Genomic DNA, 23,808 nt, shown 5'->3' on the forward strand with positions numbered 1-23,808 from the left:
ATGATTTCTTGTTATTATATCTTTCTAGAATGTTGATTAGCTTGTGTTATATATGCCTAATAATTTTCTATAATATAGGAAAAAGTTAAATTGATTAAATTTAAAAAAAAACATAAATTTGCAGTTGATTAAACATATAATTATTGAATCACAACTAACTTACAAAATAAACAGTAATCGATTTATGGATTATTTAATTTAAAATAAAAGATAGATATGTCGTGAATGAGATCTTTATAATTAAAGTGACGCAATCAAGTTATTTAATATAAAAGAATGTATACGAAATTAATACATGCATACATGAAGTGGATAACCCAATAATTCAATGCATCGTAAACTTAACTAAAATTAGTATGATAAATGTTAGGATCGAAAAAAAGTTTAGAAGAAGTGAAGAATTTTTTTTAAAAAATTTTTGCAAAATTTGAGCTACAATAACTCGTTTTTGAATGTAAAAAAATGATCCGATCATCGAGAATTAAATCTAGTTTGATTTTATAAACAATAAGAAGAAACACAAAGTAATATCTAGATCGGTTAAGCATTTTGTAAACTATTAAAATTATATGCACGTTGAATGTATAAAAATATCTTGGTTGAAATATTTTATCAAACATTTTGTATACAACATTTTGGTATAACACATAAAAAAAACTTCAATATGAATCTCAAAACAACAACAATAATTAAATTCAATAATCGAAACTTATAGCACACTCTCGATTGTAGGCCGCAACTTCACAATCCACATAATGCTTAACATCTCTAATATTAAGATTACAAATAAAATCTTTCACGTATTTGAGTAAAGACCATCGTTCATCAATTATTTGGAAATCAGCTGTCATGTATATGTCTGAGTGATTGTGTTTGTCATGATTTATTCACTTATAATGTATGTTTTTCAAATGTATTCTCACACAGTTTTTTTTTATTTGCTCTGATTCTAACTTGTTTTATTTGTATAATCTACCCATACTTTAATCCCCATCAAAAGTTTTTTTTTAAAGTATTATATTATGGTCTCCAATAATTATATGAACGTTTGAAACAATAATATGATCATTTACAAATATTATGTATGGTTTCAAACATTAAAATACTCATATTCGAGTCGCTGGATACTTTTTTAATATCGGGCTGATTATATGTTGAAGCGGGATGAGTTGGTACTGTCTGGTTGCGGCTGGAGTTGGTAATATCTGGTTGCGGCTGGAGTTGGTCCGACCCGCATTCGGCTATAGTTGCTCTAATTCTAGTCGTTCTCTTCTCTTGATTATAATTCTTCATTCGTTTATTTATGGTAAAAGTGATGAACATGAAAGTTATATATATTTCTCTTAGCTTACCAAAAAATTAAGAATCACTTAATTTTGAGTACGCATGAGATATATATGCTCAAAATACAAAAGTGTATACAAGTCTAGCTGGTGTTAGTCAAGCTGGTATTTTCTCTTGATTACAACTCTTATTCGTTGATTTTCTAGGTAAAGTAATGAATATAAAAGTTTAAGCCCTATCTTTTAGCTTTCCAACAATCAATAATAACTCAATTTTGAGATTTTATGATAGATATATGCTCAAAATACCAACCTGTATACAAGCTTTAACTTGTTTTTCATTCAGTATAGAACCAGTGCAAAACAAACAATTTCCTCGCGGTTTATCAACATTTTAAGATACGATTCAGACTTCAAATTGAATATGATTTCTAGATCACTATATTAACTTTGTAACTCATACTAAATCGTTCTATTTTGTTAATTGATTAGAAATATATGGCCAAAATATCATAACTGTTCATGTTTAGCTTGCAGTTGTATTTGTGTCTTCCAACTGGACATTACGGCATCCAATAATCATATATAACGTCCTAATTAGTATAGTCAGTTTGAAATAATACTTGTGGATAATCGAGTGGGCTTTTCTATCGTTTTTCCTACTACTCATTTGGATAACTGGTTTGTGAGATACAAACAAAATACCATAAATGTTTTTGTCTAGCCGGTAGATGTATCTGTGTCATCCAGTAAGATTCTGCAGCGTCTGGTTAACATAAATAACGTGTGAACTAATATATTTGGGCTGATATATAACTTGTATAGTATTGAGTTTTCTTTCCAATTGTTTTTCATGCTGGTCATTTGGATCAATTAGCTATGAGATATCATCGAAGTACTTAAACTCTCAACATTTCCAACTGGACTAAATTCGAGTTCTAGCTTCTAAATTTTCCAACTTGACATTTGGCAACTAAATACTTGAGTAAATATTTTAACAACACAATAACAAGTTTTTTTTATATAATCCAAATCAATATTTTCAACGTTTTCACAACCCAACAATAAATATAAATTTTGATTTTACTAATTCCTAATAAATAATTAAATTATTGATTATTTAATTAGTTGATCAAAGTAATGAGGTGAGCACGGCCTTTATCATATCAAGTTTGTTACTTTGAAAAAATGAAAAAAATTCTTACATGTCATTTCTTATTTAAAAACAAGGATAATGGAAATAGACATTTGATCATAAATCCCAATATCTCATTTTTAATAATCATGTTACATAGATTGTTAGAATAAGCTATCTGTCATTTTCAATTTATTTTTAAACATATTTTAATTAGCCAAAACACATAAAAATATAACGTAATAGAAAAGTTTTTTTAAAAGATAATTTTTTTAATTTTCAAATCCAATCCAATAAAATTAAAATATGTATTTTTTTAATTCGATTTATTACCTGCAAGAGAATAAAGCCTTTGATTAAAGTAAAAACTTGTGTGAGGCGGTCTCACGGGTCATATTTTGTGAGACAGATCTCTTATTTGGGTCATCCATGAAAAAATATTAATTTTTATGCTAAGTGTATTACTTTCTATTGTGAATATCGGTAGGATTGACATGTCTCACATATAAAGATTCGTGAGACCGTCTCACAAGAGACCTACTCATGATTAAAACGAAAGATCTGATTAATTTTCCAAATTCCGTCTCATGTTCTTTTCAAATGCAAACATTTTATTTTCAACCAATTTGAATGGGTTTCATCAACGTGTTTAACAAAATGTTATTTTAGAATAATTTGCATCTCTCAAAAAATATAGTATTTAATTTGCATTTCTGATTCTCCTCAAGCATCACAAATTATTGCTTGCCAAAAAAGTTGAATATTTTATTTTATTTTATTTTAACAAAAAACAAACAAAATTGCATCTGACTTTTATCCGCACGACGTGTTGTCACAATAGGCACATGTCTCGTCTTAATTTTCGATCTTTATTTATTATTAAACATCGTACAAGAGTTTCCAGGAAAACGTTTGCGTAATAAGCATACAAATTTTTAATATTTTATTAAATTAAATTTTTTTTTTGGAGGTAGATTGATTTTTTATTGCATAGTAAATCAAGAATACTATTTTTCTACATTCGTATATTTATTTTTTTTCTTAGTTTTAACATTAGGTTATTGTTATTATATATTTATATTATTAGTAAATGGTTGGATAATTGTTATTTTTATTTATAATATATTAGATACATATGAATAGCAAATAAAACTTACAAAATTATGTTTCTTTTGGGGACGAATTTGACTGGTTAACAAATCTACAACGTTGCTATTGTCCTATGAGTAGGTCTCTTGTGAGACGGTTTCACTAATCTTTATCTGTAAGACGGGTCAACCCTAAAGATATCACAATAAAAAGTAATACTCTTAGCATAAAAAGTAATATTTTTCCATGGATGACCCAAATAAGAGATCTGTCTCATAAAATACGATCTGTAAGACCATTTCACACAAGTTTTTGTCTTGTCCTATTCATAACTTAGAAATATGATTTTAAATCCTGAAAAACTAGCTATATTATTGATGGATCACACAACATTTTTTTATTCATTCATCTCGCCCGTATTTATTGTATATAACACTTATTAGCTCTTATCAAGTGCAAAAATGATAATATGTAAAGAAATCAAGTGTCATATTGGATTTTCGGGGTCCGATTATTACAAAACGATGCGTTTTTTTGTCGTCTGGGCTGTAAATTCAATAAGTAAATAATTTGTTGTGTTAACTACAAGTCAATTGATTGAAAGAAAACACATTTGAGAAGCTTCGGAAGAAACTTGCCTATTGGTAATTTTTGTCAAGTGTTCCTGAATTTTCTAAATATTTGACTTGGATTATTAAATGTTCATACCAAAAGACGTCAGGGTGTGCTACGAACGAATACAACCTGAAGCATCAAAGTTCCTCATGCTAGCGAATAATTATTCTGACCGAACTTTTATACTTAATGCTATTTATCGCAGGAATTATTACTTTCTCGTTCACATCAATTAAGAAAATTACTGAAAGTGTAAATTTTACAATGAGTATTTTGAAAAACTTTAAAAATTGTTGAAATTAGTTAATAGGTATATCGAGATAAAAAAAAAAAAGATAAAATAATACTAAATGTGAAAAATTGAATATATATTTGACACGGGAAAAAAGAAAATATAGCATAGCACTTATATTTGGAACAAAAAGGTATATAAAAATAAGACCATTAAAGAGAGTTTTGAAATTAAAATTTTGATAATTATACAAACAAACTAAACATATTTGATTTGTATCGAAGTTGACATTCGAATGCAGTACACAGAAAAATCAACGAACTGAATTTACAATACTTGAATTGGCATTGACAAGAAAGGATCGTGTTTGACATTATTCTTGGTAATTGGAATTTGAATTTGTAGACTTGAGGCTTTATTCTAGGATCACTCATCGAGAGTTTTGTGGACAATGAAGAGATTTGAAGTGGAGTCATTTTTCCCCACAACTTGTACACAAAAATTCGATGAAGGAGTTGAACTTGAAATTTTCAAGCTAGCACATATACCGATAGATTTGTATTCAAAATTATCGAACTTGAGTCAAGCTACATACTTTCAAACCAGCTCGGTGCAAGTGAGAGTTTACCATATGCAAAAAAATTGCACTCCCACTTTCACATAACACACCTTTTCGTTATATAAAAGCAGTCTTCCTCCAAGAAATCCATACCCTTCTCTTTGAACTCAAAAAATTCTCGTAATACGTCATACAATGCCAAACAAGGCAACACGTCGCAACAGGCCAAAAGGCAAAGGAAACGGGAACAGATGTATCCCGTTTCCTTTTAACTTGAAGTATAATAACGGACAGAAAACTTCTACTAAGTTATATAAAGAGAGGGCACATGGCAAAGTACTACAAGAAAGACGGTATTTACAGAGTCTACATACCATCATAACTAGCCAAAGTACGAGAGAAATAACTTACAAATTTCCATCAAAACAGCGTCTTACGCTTCGGCGGCCAGAACTTCCTCAGACTCTGCTTCTGCTGCGGATATTAAGGAAGCTGATTGAATTTTTCCAGCATGCTCGAGGCGCATCAGTATCACTCCTCTGGAAAAGAAACAAGAGAAAAGAAAGGGAAGGTGATAAAAGTCAGAAAATGAGAGCTAAATAATCAACGACACACCTCCATCAACTCTTAGTAATCGAATTCCAGTTGCGAATAGCCACAAAGGCGCATACTTTCTAATTTCATCCTAAACTCTGCGCCACTACAAAAATGTACTCGATTGTGCAAGGAGAAATCAAGTAAATAAATTAACAGATTTCTGTGACATCATCTTCGTATTACTAAAACAGTATGCCCAGGTTCTATTTTTCAGGAAAAGAAGGCATGGGTGGGAGCATGACCGCTCTCAGATTTCTATTACCACCGTACAAACGTACAACAAAGATTGGGTATTATGTTTAGTGGTTATTTGGTGAAAACATTTCATTTTTCAATCAAGAATGCAGATTTTGAACTTTCTCTCAATGTAGATCGGTACAATTTTTACATGAGAACTTAAAAAAGACTGCTTTTATGATAACTAGACCTCGATCATGTCTATCTCGATTTAAACCGGGTTGAGTTTTTACAAGACCGGTTTAAATGAGCTGGGATCAATTCTAACAAGTAGCTTGGCACGTCTGGGCCCTTCAAGTCGTCAGGAGAAGAAATCACTATGATACTAAATTACATTTACTAGAAATGGACAAAGAAGGGCTATAGAATCTGGTTTCAACCTACCCAAACATACAGAATTAAACAAGCGCCATTCCAAAAGCAGATAGGAAAACATGACCATTTTTTCATGAGAATCACTACAGTTTATTTAAGAGGTGTCCTAAACAATAGAAAATTAGGAAAAGGAAATCATAATACCTTGCATATCGAGACTGAATGGAGATGTCCCGAACCTTGATCCTGTTCACAGTTCCACTTTGACTGACCAACACAACTTGTTCATCACTTTCTCCATCTTCTGCTCAGAATTCATTCATGTTACTTGTATATTCCATTGTTGACTAGAACAATATACCAAGTTGCAGAACACATTACCTCCTACAGAGAACCCAACCACAAAAACGGCAGCCAGATGATCTTCAGATGAGAACTGCGCCGTCACAGCACGCAATGAGCATGTAGCAACAGAATTAACTGATCTTTATAGTATGGACTGTGTATTATTGTTGCTTAAGTTAATTATTCTCTCCCCCAAAGAAGGAAACAAATCGACTGTTCACTTGTTCGATTCCATAATCTTCTTTATTTATCAGCCGATGAGAAGGAAACCTACCTTGTAACCTATCAGACCAACTCTATTCAATGGTGACATCCGAAAGCTACTAAGAGAAACTCTCTTGCCAAAGCCACTTTCAGATATGAAAAGCAGCCACGGACCACTTAAGCTCCTACCACTGACCAAATAAACCAAGAAACAGTCGGTAAATTTCTGTATGCAAAAGAAATGACTGTAAATCTTTAATTAATAAATAAAAAGCATGAAGCAACAAGTGAAAGTCTAATCTCATACCGAAGACAAATATAAACAATATCATTAAGTATACAACAAGTTAAAATCTGGGGGTGAGAATTTAGGGAATGGAAGCATTGAAGCTTGTGCATTAACCACTATCAGAAAAAAAACCATGTGTTGCAAGATTCTGAATTTCAAGTGACAACAATAACTCATGACAGTCAAACTCTGAGATCAAACTAGAAGACTTAATGAAAGCTATAGCGTATCAATCATTTCCCAAGTGGACAAAGTACAAATGGATCAACAGTAACCATGTCACCAATTCAACTGTCAATCTACTGTAATAAACCAATAATCATATGAATGTTCTGTTTTGGAAGTTTATGAAAAATAGTTCGATTTTGTTTCCACAAGTTCAAATCTATCCCTAGCCCTAGTATAGCATTAGGCTAATGTACAAAGAGATATACTCGACTGGAGACAAAACATGTAATATTGATAGATATAGCGCACCAGCACAGCAGCGCTTCATGCTATTTACCATATAAATCATACATGGCAACAAAAAAGAACACATTTAAAAACTACAACCAACCATACTAAATGAAACATTAGATGCTTTTTCAACAAATTTGTCATATGATATGTTACTCTTCAATGGTGAAGTGTCATTTTCAAAATGAAGAATGAGAAATTACAGGGTCTTCTGCATTTCCGAGTTTTCCAACTTTTTGCCCAAAGAAGCTGGAATCAGGTCCATGCTTGCCATTTTATCCCCTGGTTTGAGTCTCATGGCAACTGCACCTCTTGTGTTCCTTCCAAGCGCTCTAAGCTAAAAAATAAACCATGCCAATATTGGAAACAGATTAAGACAGATTGAATAGTTTAACGTAACACATAATCAGCTGTCACAGATACGAGGAGTATTAAGATCATCTACTTCTGCATTGCTCATTTTCTAGGAGTATTTGGTTGAGAGTTCAAAAAGAATTGGGATTTCAATGGGCATTTCCGAGGCAAGCTAAAGATCTTTTTTATGCGGATTCGGGGTGTCCCATACAGGAAAAGTTCAGCAAATTCTGGAACTTTATAATATGGTTGGAAAAGAATAGAAGAATATTTGAAGATGTTTCGGAGTCCGTTGATCAAGTATGAGAAAAAATAAAATTCAGAGTTGCATCTTGGACAACAAACTTGCAAGAGTACAATCATTTATGCATTTCGGATTTAGTGAGGGATTGGAAATTTGTTGGCACATGAATATTGTGTAATGGTGTCATAGAATTGTGTTTTTTGACATTTGTGTAATGATGTCAAAGAGTTTGCGCTTTAAGTTAGTATTCTTGTAACGTTGTTGCGGATTACTCATCCGCGCAATTGATGTAGCATCAAATTATTATAATAAAATTAGTTTTCTATAAAAAAAAAAGATATTAAATCATACAGATGGTATTGACTGCAAAAACAGGAATATGTGTTTACAACTCCAGTTCCGATATTTATCCCCATATGGCATCGGGCCAATAGTTTAGATGAGTATTATTATAAACTTACATTCTCACAAGCACTCATAATCACCATTCCATTCTGAGAGGCCATGGCTACAAAACCATTATTTGTACAACACCTCACCCATTTCAATTCATCACCAGGAACCTGAAATTTCCAAGTTAAGTCTCAGACCTAAAAAATATCAAAACATTCAAGCAACAAGGACATGGGCAAACCAGTTGAATTGCTATGATTCCAGTCGATCTTATTGATGAGAAGTAATTCAAAGAAACTTTCTTGATATATCCGTTCATGGTTAGCATCATAAGGTACTGGTCTCCTACAAATTCACTCACAGGAATGATGGAAGTTATTCTCTCGCCATCAGATAAGGACAAGATCTGGATTCAGAGCAAAATATTAACCACAAAAATTAAAGTAGTATGAGAAGGTATAAAGACGAACTAAAAGATCAAACAGAGAAAGACAATACCTGGACCAGTGGTGTGCCAGCAGCAGCTCTGTTGCATTCAGGAATTCTATAGGCACGAGCTGAGTACACTATTCCTTTATCGCTGAGGAAATTTAAAACACCGGACTCTATAAGTAATGTTAGACTCATCATAACACAACCAGGTTACACCTCTGGACTAAAAGTAAAACTCACAGACGGACAAATACAAAAACTGACACTGATGTTATAGTGAAATCCGAAGATTAGAAAAGATAAGGTAGCGGTGGTGTTTATCAATTACAAAAAAATCACAAGAGATAAAATTGTCTTCTTATATATGATACCATTCTAATAGAGATTTATGAAGAATACTCTATAATTCCACATTTGCTAACAAAAAACAACAAATATATAGCCCTGGCCGTGGGTTTTTTTCCCAATCAAATTTTTTCGCTTCCATAATTTGAATTATTGTTGAATCTTTGTACCAGACCTGCAATCAAGGGATTGGGGATCTTATTTTCTAAATTAGAAATTCTACGCATTTCTCTTTTTCCAGGTAAGGTTGTAACTTTTTAGCTTTAAGTTATCATCATTTTGTGGATCAAACGACGCAACAAAGATGATTCATTTTCTTCAATGTTCTTTCACATCATAACCTTAAGTTCACTTCTTCTGATGATATTTATTTTGATCATTTTAATATGGAATTAAGATTGAAAGGGAGCCATAGAAGCCCAAGAATATTATGTAGAAGCCCAAGAATATTATGTAGATAACCTACTTAAGATATATCTCTCATACGTATACCAATTTGAAAGGGTATGCAAAAGGAAAATATGAGACATTTTATCCTCCTAAGTCTACATGGTAGTACTTGCAGACCTGTAAAGCTGACGGTGCAACACGACAGTACATATATTCTCAACAGCATTCTTGAGTAACTATATTTTCACATCCAACCACTAAAATCAATAAACAATCCTTTTGGTAGGCTTTTCGATCATCAATTAACATTTATGTACAATGATACATGTCTAGAGAAGTAAGAAGTTGTATATTATTTCCAATACATGCAAAAGATATCTTTATTGGCAAAAATGTCGTATAGATTGTGTTGCTACTTCAGAGTGGCAATCCTTTACATTTGCGATGCAGGATGCATGAGGATGTGTGTGTTATCTGAGAAGGTGGTAAAGAAACTCTACAATTTCCAAATGGTTCAAGATTTCATGAAATTATGATGGATTTCCTTCACGAAACAAGTTCTAGATGGGTGAATTTCCAACACAAGACGAGTTTCCGAGGTTAAAAATCATACATTAAGCAAGCAAAGTCGAAGAAAAATTAATAAAAAACAAATTTCTACTCATAAAAAACAGAACTAATAGCTAGAAAGTCGAAGCAAATACCTGAAGTACAAAACATGATCATGGGTATGGCAAACAATGAAGTCAGTCATCGTATCATTTACTCTCAGTTTCCCGACTGATTTCCCAATAGTCCCACGGTTTTGGAGATTAAAAGTATCAGGCCTCATTCTTTTTAGATAACCTTTTTCGCTGAGGGCCTGAAAGTGGAATCAAGAAGCTCTAGAAGCACAGACAAATGGACATTTTTATCATGAAAAGGAACGAAGCAGATTAAGTACCAGTAGCATTTCTTCATTTGGGATGACATCAATATCTTCAACTTGGCCACTGTAACTGTCCTCCAGCATTGATCGCCTTGGAGTAGAAAATTTGTTCTTTATTTCAATAGCTTCTTCTTCTATCAACTAAGCATGAAACATGAATAACTTGATAAAATGGACATTTACTAACTTTAAAGTTGATGCCAAGAATGACACAAAGTGGAACTGTCAGCACTCAAAAAATGCATACATGGATTAAACAATTAAGACAATTACAAATGCATATATGGTTTAAACAATTACGACCATTACAATTAAATGAAGACAAGGAAAAAGCAGTGTGTAGAAAGAGTGAAAAATATATTTCTTGTATATATTTTATGTGAAGTAATGAACACCTATTTATACAAAATAATGCATAGATAATCCCTAAGACTCAAAAATTACTGATATTCTCCTGCCAAACTTAAAAGATTTGACTACCCTATTAAATAATATCATAATATTTTATTTACAAGACTTGATCATAATCTAAGTCTTTAGCATACCGAGGAAATCAACTTCACTGGAAATTTATTAGGTCAAATTAACAACAAAAAATCATCAAACAGAATTTGTTCTAGAAGATGGATAACAATTGTTAAGCAGTGAACTTCCGCACTCCAATATACAATAAGCTGGATGCAACATTAAAAAGAAAAAGAAAACTGTAAGCAAAACGCTTCAAAATAAATCCCTTCAATCACTTGACATAAACTTATAAACATGACCATGGAATTGATGCTTGCAATGATACAATTTCACTTGAATAATCTATTAGAAAACAACCTTTAGCATTTGTCTTTTACTTGAGAGAAGTTCGTGTAGCTTGGCAATTTGTTCAGTCAAAGACTTCCCCTCATCAACAAACTTATTTTTCTGCAGAACATCATTGAGAAAGCAGTCAATTTTAGAAAAATACCATACAAACATGTGGAAAATGAAGGAATCACAAGATACTGAAGCACCTCAAGAAATGTAAGCCTTCGAAGGCTGATATCTAAAATTGATTCTGCTTGCTTGTCAGTCAAGTTGAACTCTGCAACAAAATAATTTTTTTCTTAACCATAAAGCAACAGATATTTCAGCCATAACAAATTTTCTAACATCCAGTAGAATTAAATAGTCCCTCATATGTTATCCAGTCAATTTAAGTACAGAAACACGTACAAAGAACAAATGAAACTATGAGAACACCGAAAACATGAACAAAGCAATCCTAAATCCAAACCGACCACTTTGCATTTCTTCCCAAGTTTAGTTTCAGACAGCCAATAGCTAGCTTGTGTCAGACTCAGAACTTCTTAGCGACAAGAGGCTGAAATGGCGCTTTAACGCATCTAGCTGACCCCAACTATGAAAAGTCAAACTCCTCATAGCTCAATCTACAAACATACAATTCACAGATAATTGTCTCCAAAAGTGGAGCCCACTCTTATGCCACCTATCAAGTAATATGAGAGGAAAGAGAAATTTGCACAGATCCTAGTAGTTCAGCTGGCTGTCTAGGACCACAAAGAGTTATCTACTAGCAATAGACTCCCTCACGTAGCCAGGTTATTATTTATCCCCACAGATGGAGTGAAACAAAAGATTAACCAACAAAGCATTCACTAACTAACAGAAAATAGCTTTATTCTTTCTTGTGGTAAGCAAGCCTCAATTTTCTGCTATCATCAATAGAGGCTTCAGTAAGTAGGTTTCCAGGTCCACATCTTTCAACATCACTGAGGTTTCCAGGCACTTTAATATTTAAAAAATATAGTTTTACCTTCAGAATTTGAGCCATCATAAAAAAACAAAACACATGCGAAATGTCTTCCAAAGAATATAAAAATGAGGTGGGTATGTAGTACTAAGGTATTAAACATGACTCAGCGCTCATAAAATCACTCTATCAACGAAAATGTTGAAAACAAAATGGCTCGTTTTACCTTCAGAATTTGAGCCATTATAAATAAACAAAACTCATGCGAAATGTCTTCCAAGAACATAAAAAATGAGGTGGGCATGCAATACTAAGGTATTAAACATGACTCGGCGCTAGTAAAATCACTCTATCAACGAAAATGTTGGAACTTATAGAATCGGAAACAAAATGGCTTGTTTATTCGATTTATTAATATTTTAAAAAGTAGTTTTACCTTGAGAATTTGAGCCATCATAAAAAAAACAAACACATGCGAAATGTCTTCCAAAGAATATAAAAAATGAGGCGGGCATGTAGTACTAAGGTATTAAACATGACTCAGCGCCCATAAAATCACTCTATCAACGAAAATGTTGAAACTTATAGAATCGGAAACAAAATTGCTTGTTTATTCGATTTCCTTTTCTTCTGTTGTATTTGGAAGGCAAAGAACTTACAAAATAAAAAGTTTTACAAAGCAACAAGTTAGAGACTAAAGTGACTTGCCTTTTTGTAAATGATCAGATGCTAATACGTGGGTTGGTGCATTTCTGATTATGTCGATGACTTTGTCCAGATTATCAAGTCCTGTTATGATACCCTTTGTTCCCACACCAAACAGAAATGTATATCAGCAACAAAAATGACAAAAAAATGTGTAGTAATGATAAATATCAGAAGACAATATACCTTTTCCATTCATTACTAAAGAATCAGGTGACAACATAAATCTCTTAAGACATGACAATACAAGGAGTCATAAGCTCTATCACACTCACTTTTGCACAATTCAGAAAATGGATCGGGTTGTTACTTAGAAATACAATTGAACTTCGAATTTGTTAGTCCATACCTCAACAATATGATAACGATCCTGTGCTTGTGAGAGCTTAAATTTAGCACGCCTTTCCACCACAGAACATCTAAAATCCAAAAATGCCTGAATGAACAAAAAAAGATTTATGCAAAAATATTTTCAGACATTAACTTTAACCTAGTGCTAAATGCGGAGAGAGGAAGAGAAAATACGTATGTGCGGAAATGGCATTGTATGCCAAGTATAAGACATCACACAAATTCAGAACCATCAGAGCTCGAGATTATGAATAGAAATTGGTAGGAAAACATGAACTGACACTCCAATCCACACATCTGAATTCCTAAACTTTAGTGATTACATAAGCATTTTGGTGCTTCTTTCCTAGCAATAATGAATTAAAAAATTTTAAAATTTAAACCATGGAAAGAAAACAACGTGATCAAATGCTCAAAGAGATAAATAGCAGCAATTCAATGAAAGAAATATATGCTGCAGAGGGACAGTCGAATCTGTTCATACATAGAAAATATAATGCACTCATCAATCAATCCCCATAAAGAAAGAAAATTAGAGAGACAATGTATTAAACATATTGATTTATTACAACTACCAGAGACTATAAGTAAACCCTTATTCTTGAGTTAGTTTTCAACAATTTTCCTTCACTAGACAATTCTTCCCACTCAGTCGACACTGATCTTGCATTCTAATTTTAATGCTTTGTAATGCTTTGATTTTTCTTGTTAGTGCGTTAACTTTTGATCATCAAAGCATCATCTCGATTACTAAACAGTCGTGTGAAATAAAAAGATCATGCACACAATATTTCAATCAATCAGAGTCCTTAAATTTCTGATGATTGCAAGTCAGTTGCACTTTTTGAATTCACCATCCAAGATACTGAATCAATATCTTAATACATGAGGTTCATGCTAAGAACTCAGTTTTCCAAGATAAGTCGTTATCTAAATGAATGCAGAAAAATAAATGAACACCTGATTCAAAATATCGATTGAATGCTCATAAACATCCACAAACGTATCAAAGTACATAGAAATGAGTGCTTGTAACCTGAAGTAATTCCTTTAAACCCATCTGTTTTGGTTGACCATTGAGAATTCTGAGATGAAGAAATAGCCAAGGGTAAATACAAAAGAAACATATTTGACATAAGTGGCAAATGGGCAATCTAAACGAATAGGACTAATAGATCATAAAGGAGGAAAAAACTGTGTACCATTTTGATTCAAACAATATATACATTTGAAGAAAAACAGAAAATAAACGTGAATAATATTAAACAATGACATAAAATAACATCAATAAAGGGAACATATTCCCCACGGGATTTCCACAAATAAAGCAAGAATATCATCACCGTTGCAAGGAATGACTCAATGTCTTTCTGCAAAACATATAGCTCTAACAAGAGATTGAAAGACGCTATTAGTAACATGTAATGTCCTTGACAACATCCCTTTTAAGGAAAAACTTCTCCCAGTTCCTGTTCCAAAATGAAGGTTTGTTTGCCTCAACCTATTTTTCTGTTAATAAAAGTAAAAAAGAAGAGAGAAAATTTGCATCCCATTTTTCTAAAATTCATCAGATCAAATCATTCCCACCTTACAATCTAAAATTTCTCACACAACTTTTTTTTGCTTTTCAACAGTTTCCATAATATTTCAAAAAGAAAAGTAACAAACACCTAAAAAATATACCAGTAAGACTTTATATCTCCATTCAATAATACCATAAAAATGACCTCATGGATAATATTATCTCATGGTGTTCTCTCCATCTGGGTTGAATTTCCCATAACTCTGAACATGAAAATGAATCTGTTTATGAACTGTTTTTTTATATAGGAAACAATATCATATTAAACAAAAGATATTAATTACAAAAACCAGACCAAAGGTCTTAGTTTATGAACTAAGACCTAAATAGGTATCAAGCCAGAAGAAGATGCAGTATCCAGTTAGTGTCAGGGGTGACCTAGGTAGTTTATGCACCCTCACCCAAAACTTGTACTTTTTAAAAGACAAGTTGAACTTGAGAAGTAGCTTTCTAATGTTAATAGTTACCTTTGATTACCAAAAAACAGTAAGATGTAAGACCTAATGCCATTTCAAACTTGAAACAGTAAGTGTCGTTTATGATTACCAATAATTAAAATTAAAAATTGCAAGACATAAATCCTCAGTGACCACCATAAAACCTTAGGAGGATAAGTCAAGAATAAAACTGAAATGATTTCTGAAGAATGAATAACATTGACACAGTACAAAATAACAAGTCCAAATGACAGCAGGCAAGATCCTTAGTTAAGCAATCATCAAGCTTTGTGACGAGTAGAACACAATATCTTGAACCTTTGTGACACAAACATAAATTACATGAGGTAGGTTGCCAATGTAAACTGACTACAGCTAGCAGACAAAGCTCCAATTAGTATCAATAAACTAAGGGAATAGTGCATACGAGCTTTCAACATCTCTCTTTGTTTGTAAACGCTTAAAAAGATAAATTTGCATTGATATAAATGATGACGTATCTAGAGCAAAAATCTGTAAATCTACTTTGTTAAACACTTACCCCACCATGTTGCAGCTAAATGTAGATTGCAGAGCTGTTTGACGATAAAGATTATTCAAGACAATGGATGGATCTGATCCCCTCTTAAGCTGGAAATTTGGGGAAACAAAGCAAAAACAATTCAAGGACGGACAGAGTTAAACCCCAAATCCTCAAATATCAAAAGGGATATTACCGAAGATTGAGAATGCAGATACTAGTATCTTCAACAGATAGACAATAATACATCAGTACATAACAAAACAAGAAATACCTCAATGACTATGCGCATTCCAGATCGATCACTTTCGTCACGTATGTCACTTATTCCTTCCAAAACCTAGCAAACACTCATAACTTCAACACAAATGATCAACAAAATATTTTGAATGACAGCAAGAGCTAAAGGATGAACAAAAAAGAACGGGACGCTTCAGTGAGCCAGCCTGAACTACCAGACAGCAATGCCCCAAAACAACCAGTTTTGACTCCAGTGGTCCTAGCACTGCGTGTATAAGTACAGTAATAGGTTGCTTTGTTTGGAAGGAACAGCCTTTGATACTTACTATTCAAACTTAGGATACTTTGAAGATTTAAATGTTTTTCTCTTCGTGAAGGTAAGCAAAATACAGATCCCAACAAAGCCCAATCATAAACACACATTTGACCAGCTTATACTAATGTCTATCCCCGGTTGCAAGTAAAGGTTATCATGAAACCTGGAGTACCAGTATTTGTCAGATTCTAAAAAAAAACCAAAAGTATCAGTGACATACCATGTTTATATATCTATCACCCAACACTCCGACAAAATAATACAAATATTTCTGAAGTCTGACTTAGATGGAAGTCAGCTCATGGAAATTGATAACAAAAACATCCATGAAAAACAAATAGAAGCATCAACCAGGATACATCCAGATATCAAATCTGAAGCCAATTTCACATGTTAAAAGGCATTAGCCAAAAGATAATAATTAACAGCAATCATTAAAAGTCAAAGTAAATCTAATATGATGATGACCTACTCACCTACAACACCATCAACGGGGTAATTATAATATAACTCATATTACACGCATCTATTTAGGCATACATATAATCATGTCTGTACATGCTCTGGAAAGCCGAGGCAGTACAATTAGGCTGGCAATAACAAAAGGCAGAACTTAATATCTTTGGAAAAGACAACCAATCATAGTAATTACAAACCTTATTCTCCACAAGTTCCGCAATTCTCTCAACAAGAGATGCTTTGTTAGTCTGATATGGAACCTGTTTCATACATGAAACGAATTCATGATTGACATAGTGCCATTCAACTAAAATTCCAATTAAAATTGGGAAAAATACAAGTATTGTATAATTAATATTGAACCGGCAAAGAAACCTCTTTTATTATAATTGCTGAACGTTTGGTTTTGGAATCAATTAATTCAACATCAGTCTTCCCTCTGATTACGACACGACCTCGTCCAGTTCGATATGCCTCTAAAATGCTTGACAAAATGATTAAGATATAAAAAAGCTAACCATGTTGGTGAATCAAGAGGAATAAATTAAGGACTAAAAGGAAATGCTGTATTGAGGAATGGATGCAATGGGTTAATAAAAAGCACCAACTCATCAGATCCACAATCAAGTGAGAACAAAAACCACAGATGTTGTCATCTTCGTGAAAAACAATTTCAACCTCCACAAGAGGTTCCAAATAAACAAAGCTATAAGTCTTCATGAAAATATGAAAATGGCCACGTGAAAGTCGTGATGTATTTTCCCCGCCTCATAGCACTGGGGAACTCATCAAACAACAATAAATGGGACAGAATGCCATTCAACCGCAAAATTTCGAATAATGATAGATGTAGATCTGCAGTCCCTTGACTTCATGAACAGAGGTAATCTATAACTATTATATCCAACTTAGTAACAGCTCCAAATATATCAACATGTGTCCATGGATAATATCTATCTTTACTACAGATGAACTAATTGTAGACACATGAATGCATGCAAGGCAAAAGAAACATCTCTTTTCAGATATCATCAATTCTTGACAAATCTATTGGCATTTTCAACAGTGAGGTGGACCTTCTGGTTAATTCCACATTTGTTTGGGATTTGGGTTTCAGAAGGGCTTTGAATAAGGTCGAAATTGATTCAGTACTCTGTTAGGGGTTTTAGAAACTGTTCTTTTGGAGTTTTTAGGGCGGATTTTAGGATTTGGTGGGGGGACTCTTCAGGGTCTTCTTCTATCAGATCTTTTTATAAGATTTTTTCTATCAGCAATTTTTCTAATTTACCTTTTTTATAACATCTGGAAAGTACACGTCTCTCATAAGGTTCAAGTTTTATCGTGGACTGTGACTTTAGAAATTTGCCGACTTGCGATTCGTTGCAAAAAAGATGGCCTAACTATGCATTATGTCCGAATTGGTGTAACCTACACCGGAACAAAGAAGAGGATCAAGATCATTTAATTTTGCAATGCTCGTTCACAAGTGGAATTTGGAACAGAGTATTGCCGGAATTGGGTACGGAGTGGATCTTTACAAGAGCAGCGCATGATATGTTTCTTTTGAATCCAGGAATACATGCCAGGAGGAAAAGTCGGTGTTTGTAAAATGTTGTAGTTCATTGCATATTTTGTCAATGGTTGGAGCGGAACAGAAGCATATTCAACAATATAGCGGAGTCTATAGACGAGGTTTGGGAGAAGATCCAATTCAGGATTGCTAGTTGGACGAGAAAGTTGGCAGAGTTTAATCAAATAATCAAATTGAGGATTGCTAGTTGGACGAGAAAGTTGTCCGAGTTTAATCAAATTCAGGATTGCTAGTTGAACGAGAAAGTTGGCAGAGTTTAATCATTTATCTATCTCATATCTCGTGAGAGATTAGAAATTTCTATGTTATTGATGAGAGTGCAGTAGTTTTTTTCTTTCTTAAGGCAAAAGAAACATTAATAATAATACAATACAATATAATATAATTTTATCATAGGGATATGCCAGATTAGGCTAAGTTCATCTTCTTTCATATTCCGTCACAGTTTTATTTTCATTGAATGTAAGAAGAAAGTCTATAAAGATGGACGATAGCATGGTTTATGTGTTTCTTAAAGTGCACATGTTATGTACAAACAACTTGTTTTGCACTCGGTTTCATTGAAGAGAGGAGGGTTATAATAACTTACCCTAGATTTCCCATTATTATTCCTCCAGTTGGGAAATCAGGTCCCGGCATGTACTCTAGCAATTCTTGCAACTGTAATGCCACACAACGCATGAGATACAAAAAAAGAGACCAATTTTCTACACAATGTTTAACAGTCAGGCTTACAATCATAATATTTAAATCAACATAGATTATAGCCATATAAAGATACTGAAAAAACTGATGGAATAAACAATATCATGGCAAGAAATACCTCAATCCAATTCTCAATACGAACAATTAAGTAAAAAAAAAGTACTTTTACTCATGCATGTATGATGTTCACATAACATAGTCAAGAATCGAGCTTAGAGAGGAAAGAGAAAGTTTATGGTTAGTAAGAATTGTCATAGACAGAATTTAACCGCTTCGTAAATGTCAATAGACGAAACAGACTGGGCACCACTAAAAGTTGCAGACGATTTGGGACATAAAAGTAAACTCTATTGGTATGATAACACCGTAGAAGCCTTTGCATCAATAAAACATCTTTATGTAGTACTGAGCGGTACATAATTCTTGTTCTTTTCCCTTAGTTTCTTTACATTTTATGCTGCCGTGGAAGGCACAGGATAATGTGACTTATGCAGTACAGTACAAATAAACACTACATTATCAACTTTAATTTCATAATTAATCATTTTGCACCTTATTTCACTGACATCTGGAAAGTACCGATCCCACAAAAGGTAAAGGTTTTTTCTTGGATAGTTGCTTTGGGCAAATTGCAAACTTGTGACACTTTACAGAAAAGACAACCGAGTCAGGTCTTATGTAGTGGTGCATATTGTGCAAGAAGAATGAGGAGAATCAGGATCATCTTCTGATACACTGTTCTTTTACGAGGCGCATTTGGATTAGGGTTATGCAACACCTGGGATTCGAGTGGGTTTTTCCAGCATCCTCCAGAGATATGTTTGTCATGGAGAACGGAACTCACACTGGAAAGGGAGTAAGGATATTCTGGTACATTATTGTGCATTGTATCCTTTGGTCGACATGGATGGAGCGCAATAACAGAATTTTTAGTGACAAAGAAGACTCGACGGATGTATTATGGGAGAAGATTAGATTCAGGGTAGCGAAATGGACGATTACCGTGCCATTGTTTCATCACTTACTTTTATCAGACCTAGTTAGGGATTGGCGTTTCATTTACCTCTGAAATTCTACTACTAAATTATTAAGTTGGTGTACTGTGGATGGCTCATCCACTAACTCTGTAACCTCATCTTTAATATTTTAATAAAATTATAGTTTCCGATCAAAAAAAAATATGATTCAACAGATTTTGCAGGGCCGAGATATTAATCTTTTCAGACTAGGAGAAAAACGCAAGACTAGATGCTTATAGTCAGTCACTTAAAGAACTCGCTAAAAAATAATGTAGGAACCACACATATGGAATAGGAAGGGCCAAATTAAAAGTTCAAAAATTAATTTAAAATTTCTATATAAAAAAATGAAAAGTAAATCTGAAGATATGAATTTGACATAAAATGTTACCGTTGCTTCAGGATTGTGAATCAAGACAGATAGTGCATCTACAAGCTCCTCAAGATTATGTGGTGGGATATTTGTTGCCATTCCTACCTGTGGTAAAAAATACATAAGAAGTTAAACGTTGATGATGAAATAAGAAACCCCAAATCGACCATCTGGATCATTAGAAGTAATAAAAATGATAAAAAATATAAGAGGTTAAAATCATACTGCAATCCCAGAAGCACCATTCAGCAACAAGTGGGGTATACGTGCAGGAAGCAAAGATGGTTCTTTTTGCGAGTTGTCAAAATTTGGAACAAAATCAACCTACAGCACATGAAAAATGTTGTTCAAGATTGCAATAACTAAAACGCAATTCAAAATAGGGCACTGACAGTATCTTGTTCCAGGTCCACCAAAAGCATAGCCTCTGTAAGTGCCTGAGGAAAGAACCATGAAATATGAATGCCCATCAAATACAAAAAAACAGCTCTACGACATCAGTAGCAAAAAATAAAAACAATGAATTTCAAGGAGGATCCAACGCAGAATGTACATGACAGAGGTAAGATGATAAATTTCGCACATGAATAACCTCAGGCTACAGAACCATGAAATATGAATGCCCATTAAATACAAAAAAACAGCTTAACGACTTCAGTAGCAAACAAGAAAACCAATGAATTTCAAAGAGGATCCCACACAGAATGTACGTGACAAAGGTAAGATGATAAATTTTTGCACATGAATAACCCAGGCTACAGAAGCTTTAAGCGAAGGGAAACTTTATATTCAGCAAGTTTACCTTTCACTGGTGACAAACTACATTAATGACATATTGAGACAATGAGGTAATCAACGTTTGGCATCGCTCCTCAACCAAGTCTTAAAAGGCATCAGCGCCAAATATTAACACTTAAATAGACGAGAAATAAATCCATACCTCCAGTCTGCACTCAGTATAACGCATTGCAGCAGGAGGATCGGCATCAATTGATCCAAAGTTTCCATGCCCGCGAATGAGTGGGAAACGCAAAGAAAAATCCTAGGAAGTACAGATTATAGTATAAATGAAATCAATGAAAAGAATAAAAAATACTCAATAAGATAAAATTATTACAAGAAATTCATTTATGGTCTAACTACATAATCACTACAATCTAAATCAATTCAGGTGAGAATTCCCACAGCACTATAGTAGCAGAATGATAAGAGTAGCATAGTTTATGTTATCCGCAAGTTACTATAGTTTACCATTTTGAAATAAAGACATTAGTGTAACTGTTTAATTATTGGATGGTGAGATTATCAGCTACGAATCGATGAAATATCAAGATTTACGGTGACTTTGTCCTCTTTGCATAGGTTTCAACAATCTGTCGTGCGATTTCAAATTAACTGATCAGATAGATATGGGACCTGAGCCATTCGGACCAATGAATCATAGACAGCATTGTCTCCATGAGGATGGAACTTACCAAGAACCTGCAATTGAATCAAAAGAACATTCCAATAGGAATACTATTATGTGAGAGTGATTCAAACAAAATGAGGCACGGAAAAGAATATAGGGGGAAAACTTCCAATAACATGAGAAATGAACTATTTTGAAATGAAACACAACCTCACCAACAACTCTTGCACACTTCTTGTGAGGTTTCTTTGATGAAAGACCTAATTCATGCATTGCATATCTGTTCAAATAACAAGTAGAGACTTTTTAACTCCAGTAAGAATGCAAGTTTCAGCGCAGAGTGCATAAATTAGCATAGAGCAGTATATAAACAGCTTTCAACATGCGTAAAACCACAGCTAATAGGCATTATACACAAGAAAATCCAAAATAAGCATTGAACTACTTTAGCAATTAACAAATGCACAAGCAACACAAATATATGTCACAATAACGCTCAGGATGCTTTGATACTCTAATGATGGAAAGTTAATTTAAAGATGTTCTGAGTGGTAGTAGGACTCCTAGCAAGCAAGTTCCTTTTTTCCTGCTCCGACAGTTACAGATGCTGAACTTGGATAAATTCTCTTCTCTATTCTCATGTAATTATTTCAACAAAAATTAGTTTGAATTATCTTTTCTTTGTTTCATTTGGTTTTTTTATTCCTTTTTTTGCACACACAATTCCCATGGACCATGATAGATCAACTTCCATGATAATTATATTTGCCGCACTAAAAGGACATTCTCTATTTGCAAAAGCATCTATAAAACGAGGTGTTATGTTTTTGACAATCACTATCCTTTCAAGATGATGAACTCATTAGCATTGAGTTGAAGTTAAATTGACGTCTAATTATTTCCTTTATTGATACTTGTGAATCGTGTGCATAAGAACGTAGTGCAAAAATTAAACTAAAATTTAATTATCCTATCCGGTTAAGCAACCAAAATTATAACATTTTGTACTCCATAAGTCACACTACTACACTCAGTAAAGCTCCAAGCTTCAAGCCAACAATAGAAAACTACATACAATAGCATCAACAAACCATTATTTTTAGTATAATTAAGCCAACTGCAGGCTAATCAACTGCTTTATGTCATTACAAACCCAGCGATTTATCACCACCCCAACACCTACAACATAAGTTTAACATCATCCTCGCCATTTTCATCCACAATCATTATTTTCCGCACATTGCCGTAAAATATTGCACATATCATTACAATGTAACAATGAGACTAACAATATTCTCCTGTGGACGGGTTTCAAACCATCTCTCACATCAGGCAAAGCCCGACCTAAAAGCACCGACATCGCGTAAGCCATGTAAGCTTCCGTGGCCTCCTTGTGAAGCTCAGAGACGACTACTCTCCCCTCTCTTCCACCCCCATTTCCTTCGTCTTTCTGCCTCACAGCCAACAATCCACCATTGCCTTCCTCGCGCTCATCGTCCCTCCGCCTTGAAGCGGAAGCCTTCACGGCAAAGAACCTCCGCCTGTCCTTGGAGACAAAATGGGTCCTACCCGGCAGAGGAAACCGGGTAGGGCCGGCAAGGAACGCTAACTGGCGGTGAGAAGCGCGGAACAAACGAAATCCAGTAGCGAAAGCCATGGGTAACTGGGGCCGAGTGTGGATACAATGCGCATTCATGCCATGAAGAAGATTGAGCAGAATATGAGGTTTTGCTGTCTGAAATAGTAAGCAAGTGTAGCGTTCTGTAATGTAAAACCCTAAAGTTGGGGGTTCGGGTTTTGCAGAAGAGGTTGCCCGCCAAGTTCTCGACTATGTTCTAGCTCACGTGAGTTGCACGTGCCTGCCGTTTAAATGTTTTTTTCCCTTCTATTTATTTTATTATTATTATTAT

At 33.8% G+C, this 23,808-nt stretch overlaps 1 protein-coding gene across 1 annotated transcript; it reads right to left on the minus strand.

Moving 5' to 3' along the window:
* Positions 1 to 5,050: 5,050 nt before the first annotated feature.
* Positions 5,051 to 23,733, minus strand: LOC140970561 (DNA gyrase subunit A, chloroplastic/mitochondrial-like). The gene is made up of 27 exons (XM_073432359.1): positions 23,188 to 23,733; positions 22,109 to 22,178; positions 21,904 to 21,969; positions 21,428 to 21,529; positions 20,880 to 20,924; positions 20,713 to 20,811; positions 20,506 to 20,592; positions 18,980 to 19,050; positions 17,175 to 17,283; positions 16,997 to 17,059; positions 16,059 to 16,124; positions 15,806 to 15,894; positions 14,282 to 14,330; positions 13,244 to 13,330; positions 12,898 to 12,991; positions 11,450 to 11,520; positions 11,271 to 11,360; positions 10,461 to 10,586; positions 10,222 to 10,379; positions 8,849 to 8,930; positions 8,592 to 8,756; positions 8,419 to 8,520; positions 7,563 to 7,696; positions 6,682 to 6,802; positions 6,444 to 6,498; positions 6,267 to 6,366; positions 5,051 to 5,452 (listed from the first exon to the last, which is right to left on the minus strand). Exons 1-27 carry the CDS (start codon positions 23,592 to 23,594, stop codon positions 5,347 to 5,349), a joined length of 2,814 nt encoding a protein of 937 aa, XP_073288460.1. The 5' UTR covers positions 23,595 to 23,733; the 3' UTR covers positions 5,051 to 5,346.
* Between the last annotated feature and the right edge of the window lie 75 nt (positions 23,734 to 23,808).

Source organism: Primulina huaijiensis, chromosome 2 (assembly GCF_012295235.1).
Source record: "Primulina huaijiensis isolate GDHJ02 chromosome 2, ASM1229523v2, whole genome shotgun sequence".
In the NCBI taxonomy this organism is placed as follows: Eukaryota; Viridiplantae; Streptophyta; class Magnoliopsida; order Lamiales; family Gesneriaceae; genus Primulina; species Primulina huaijiensis.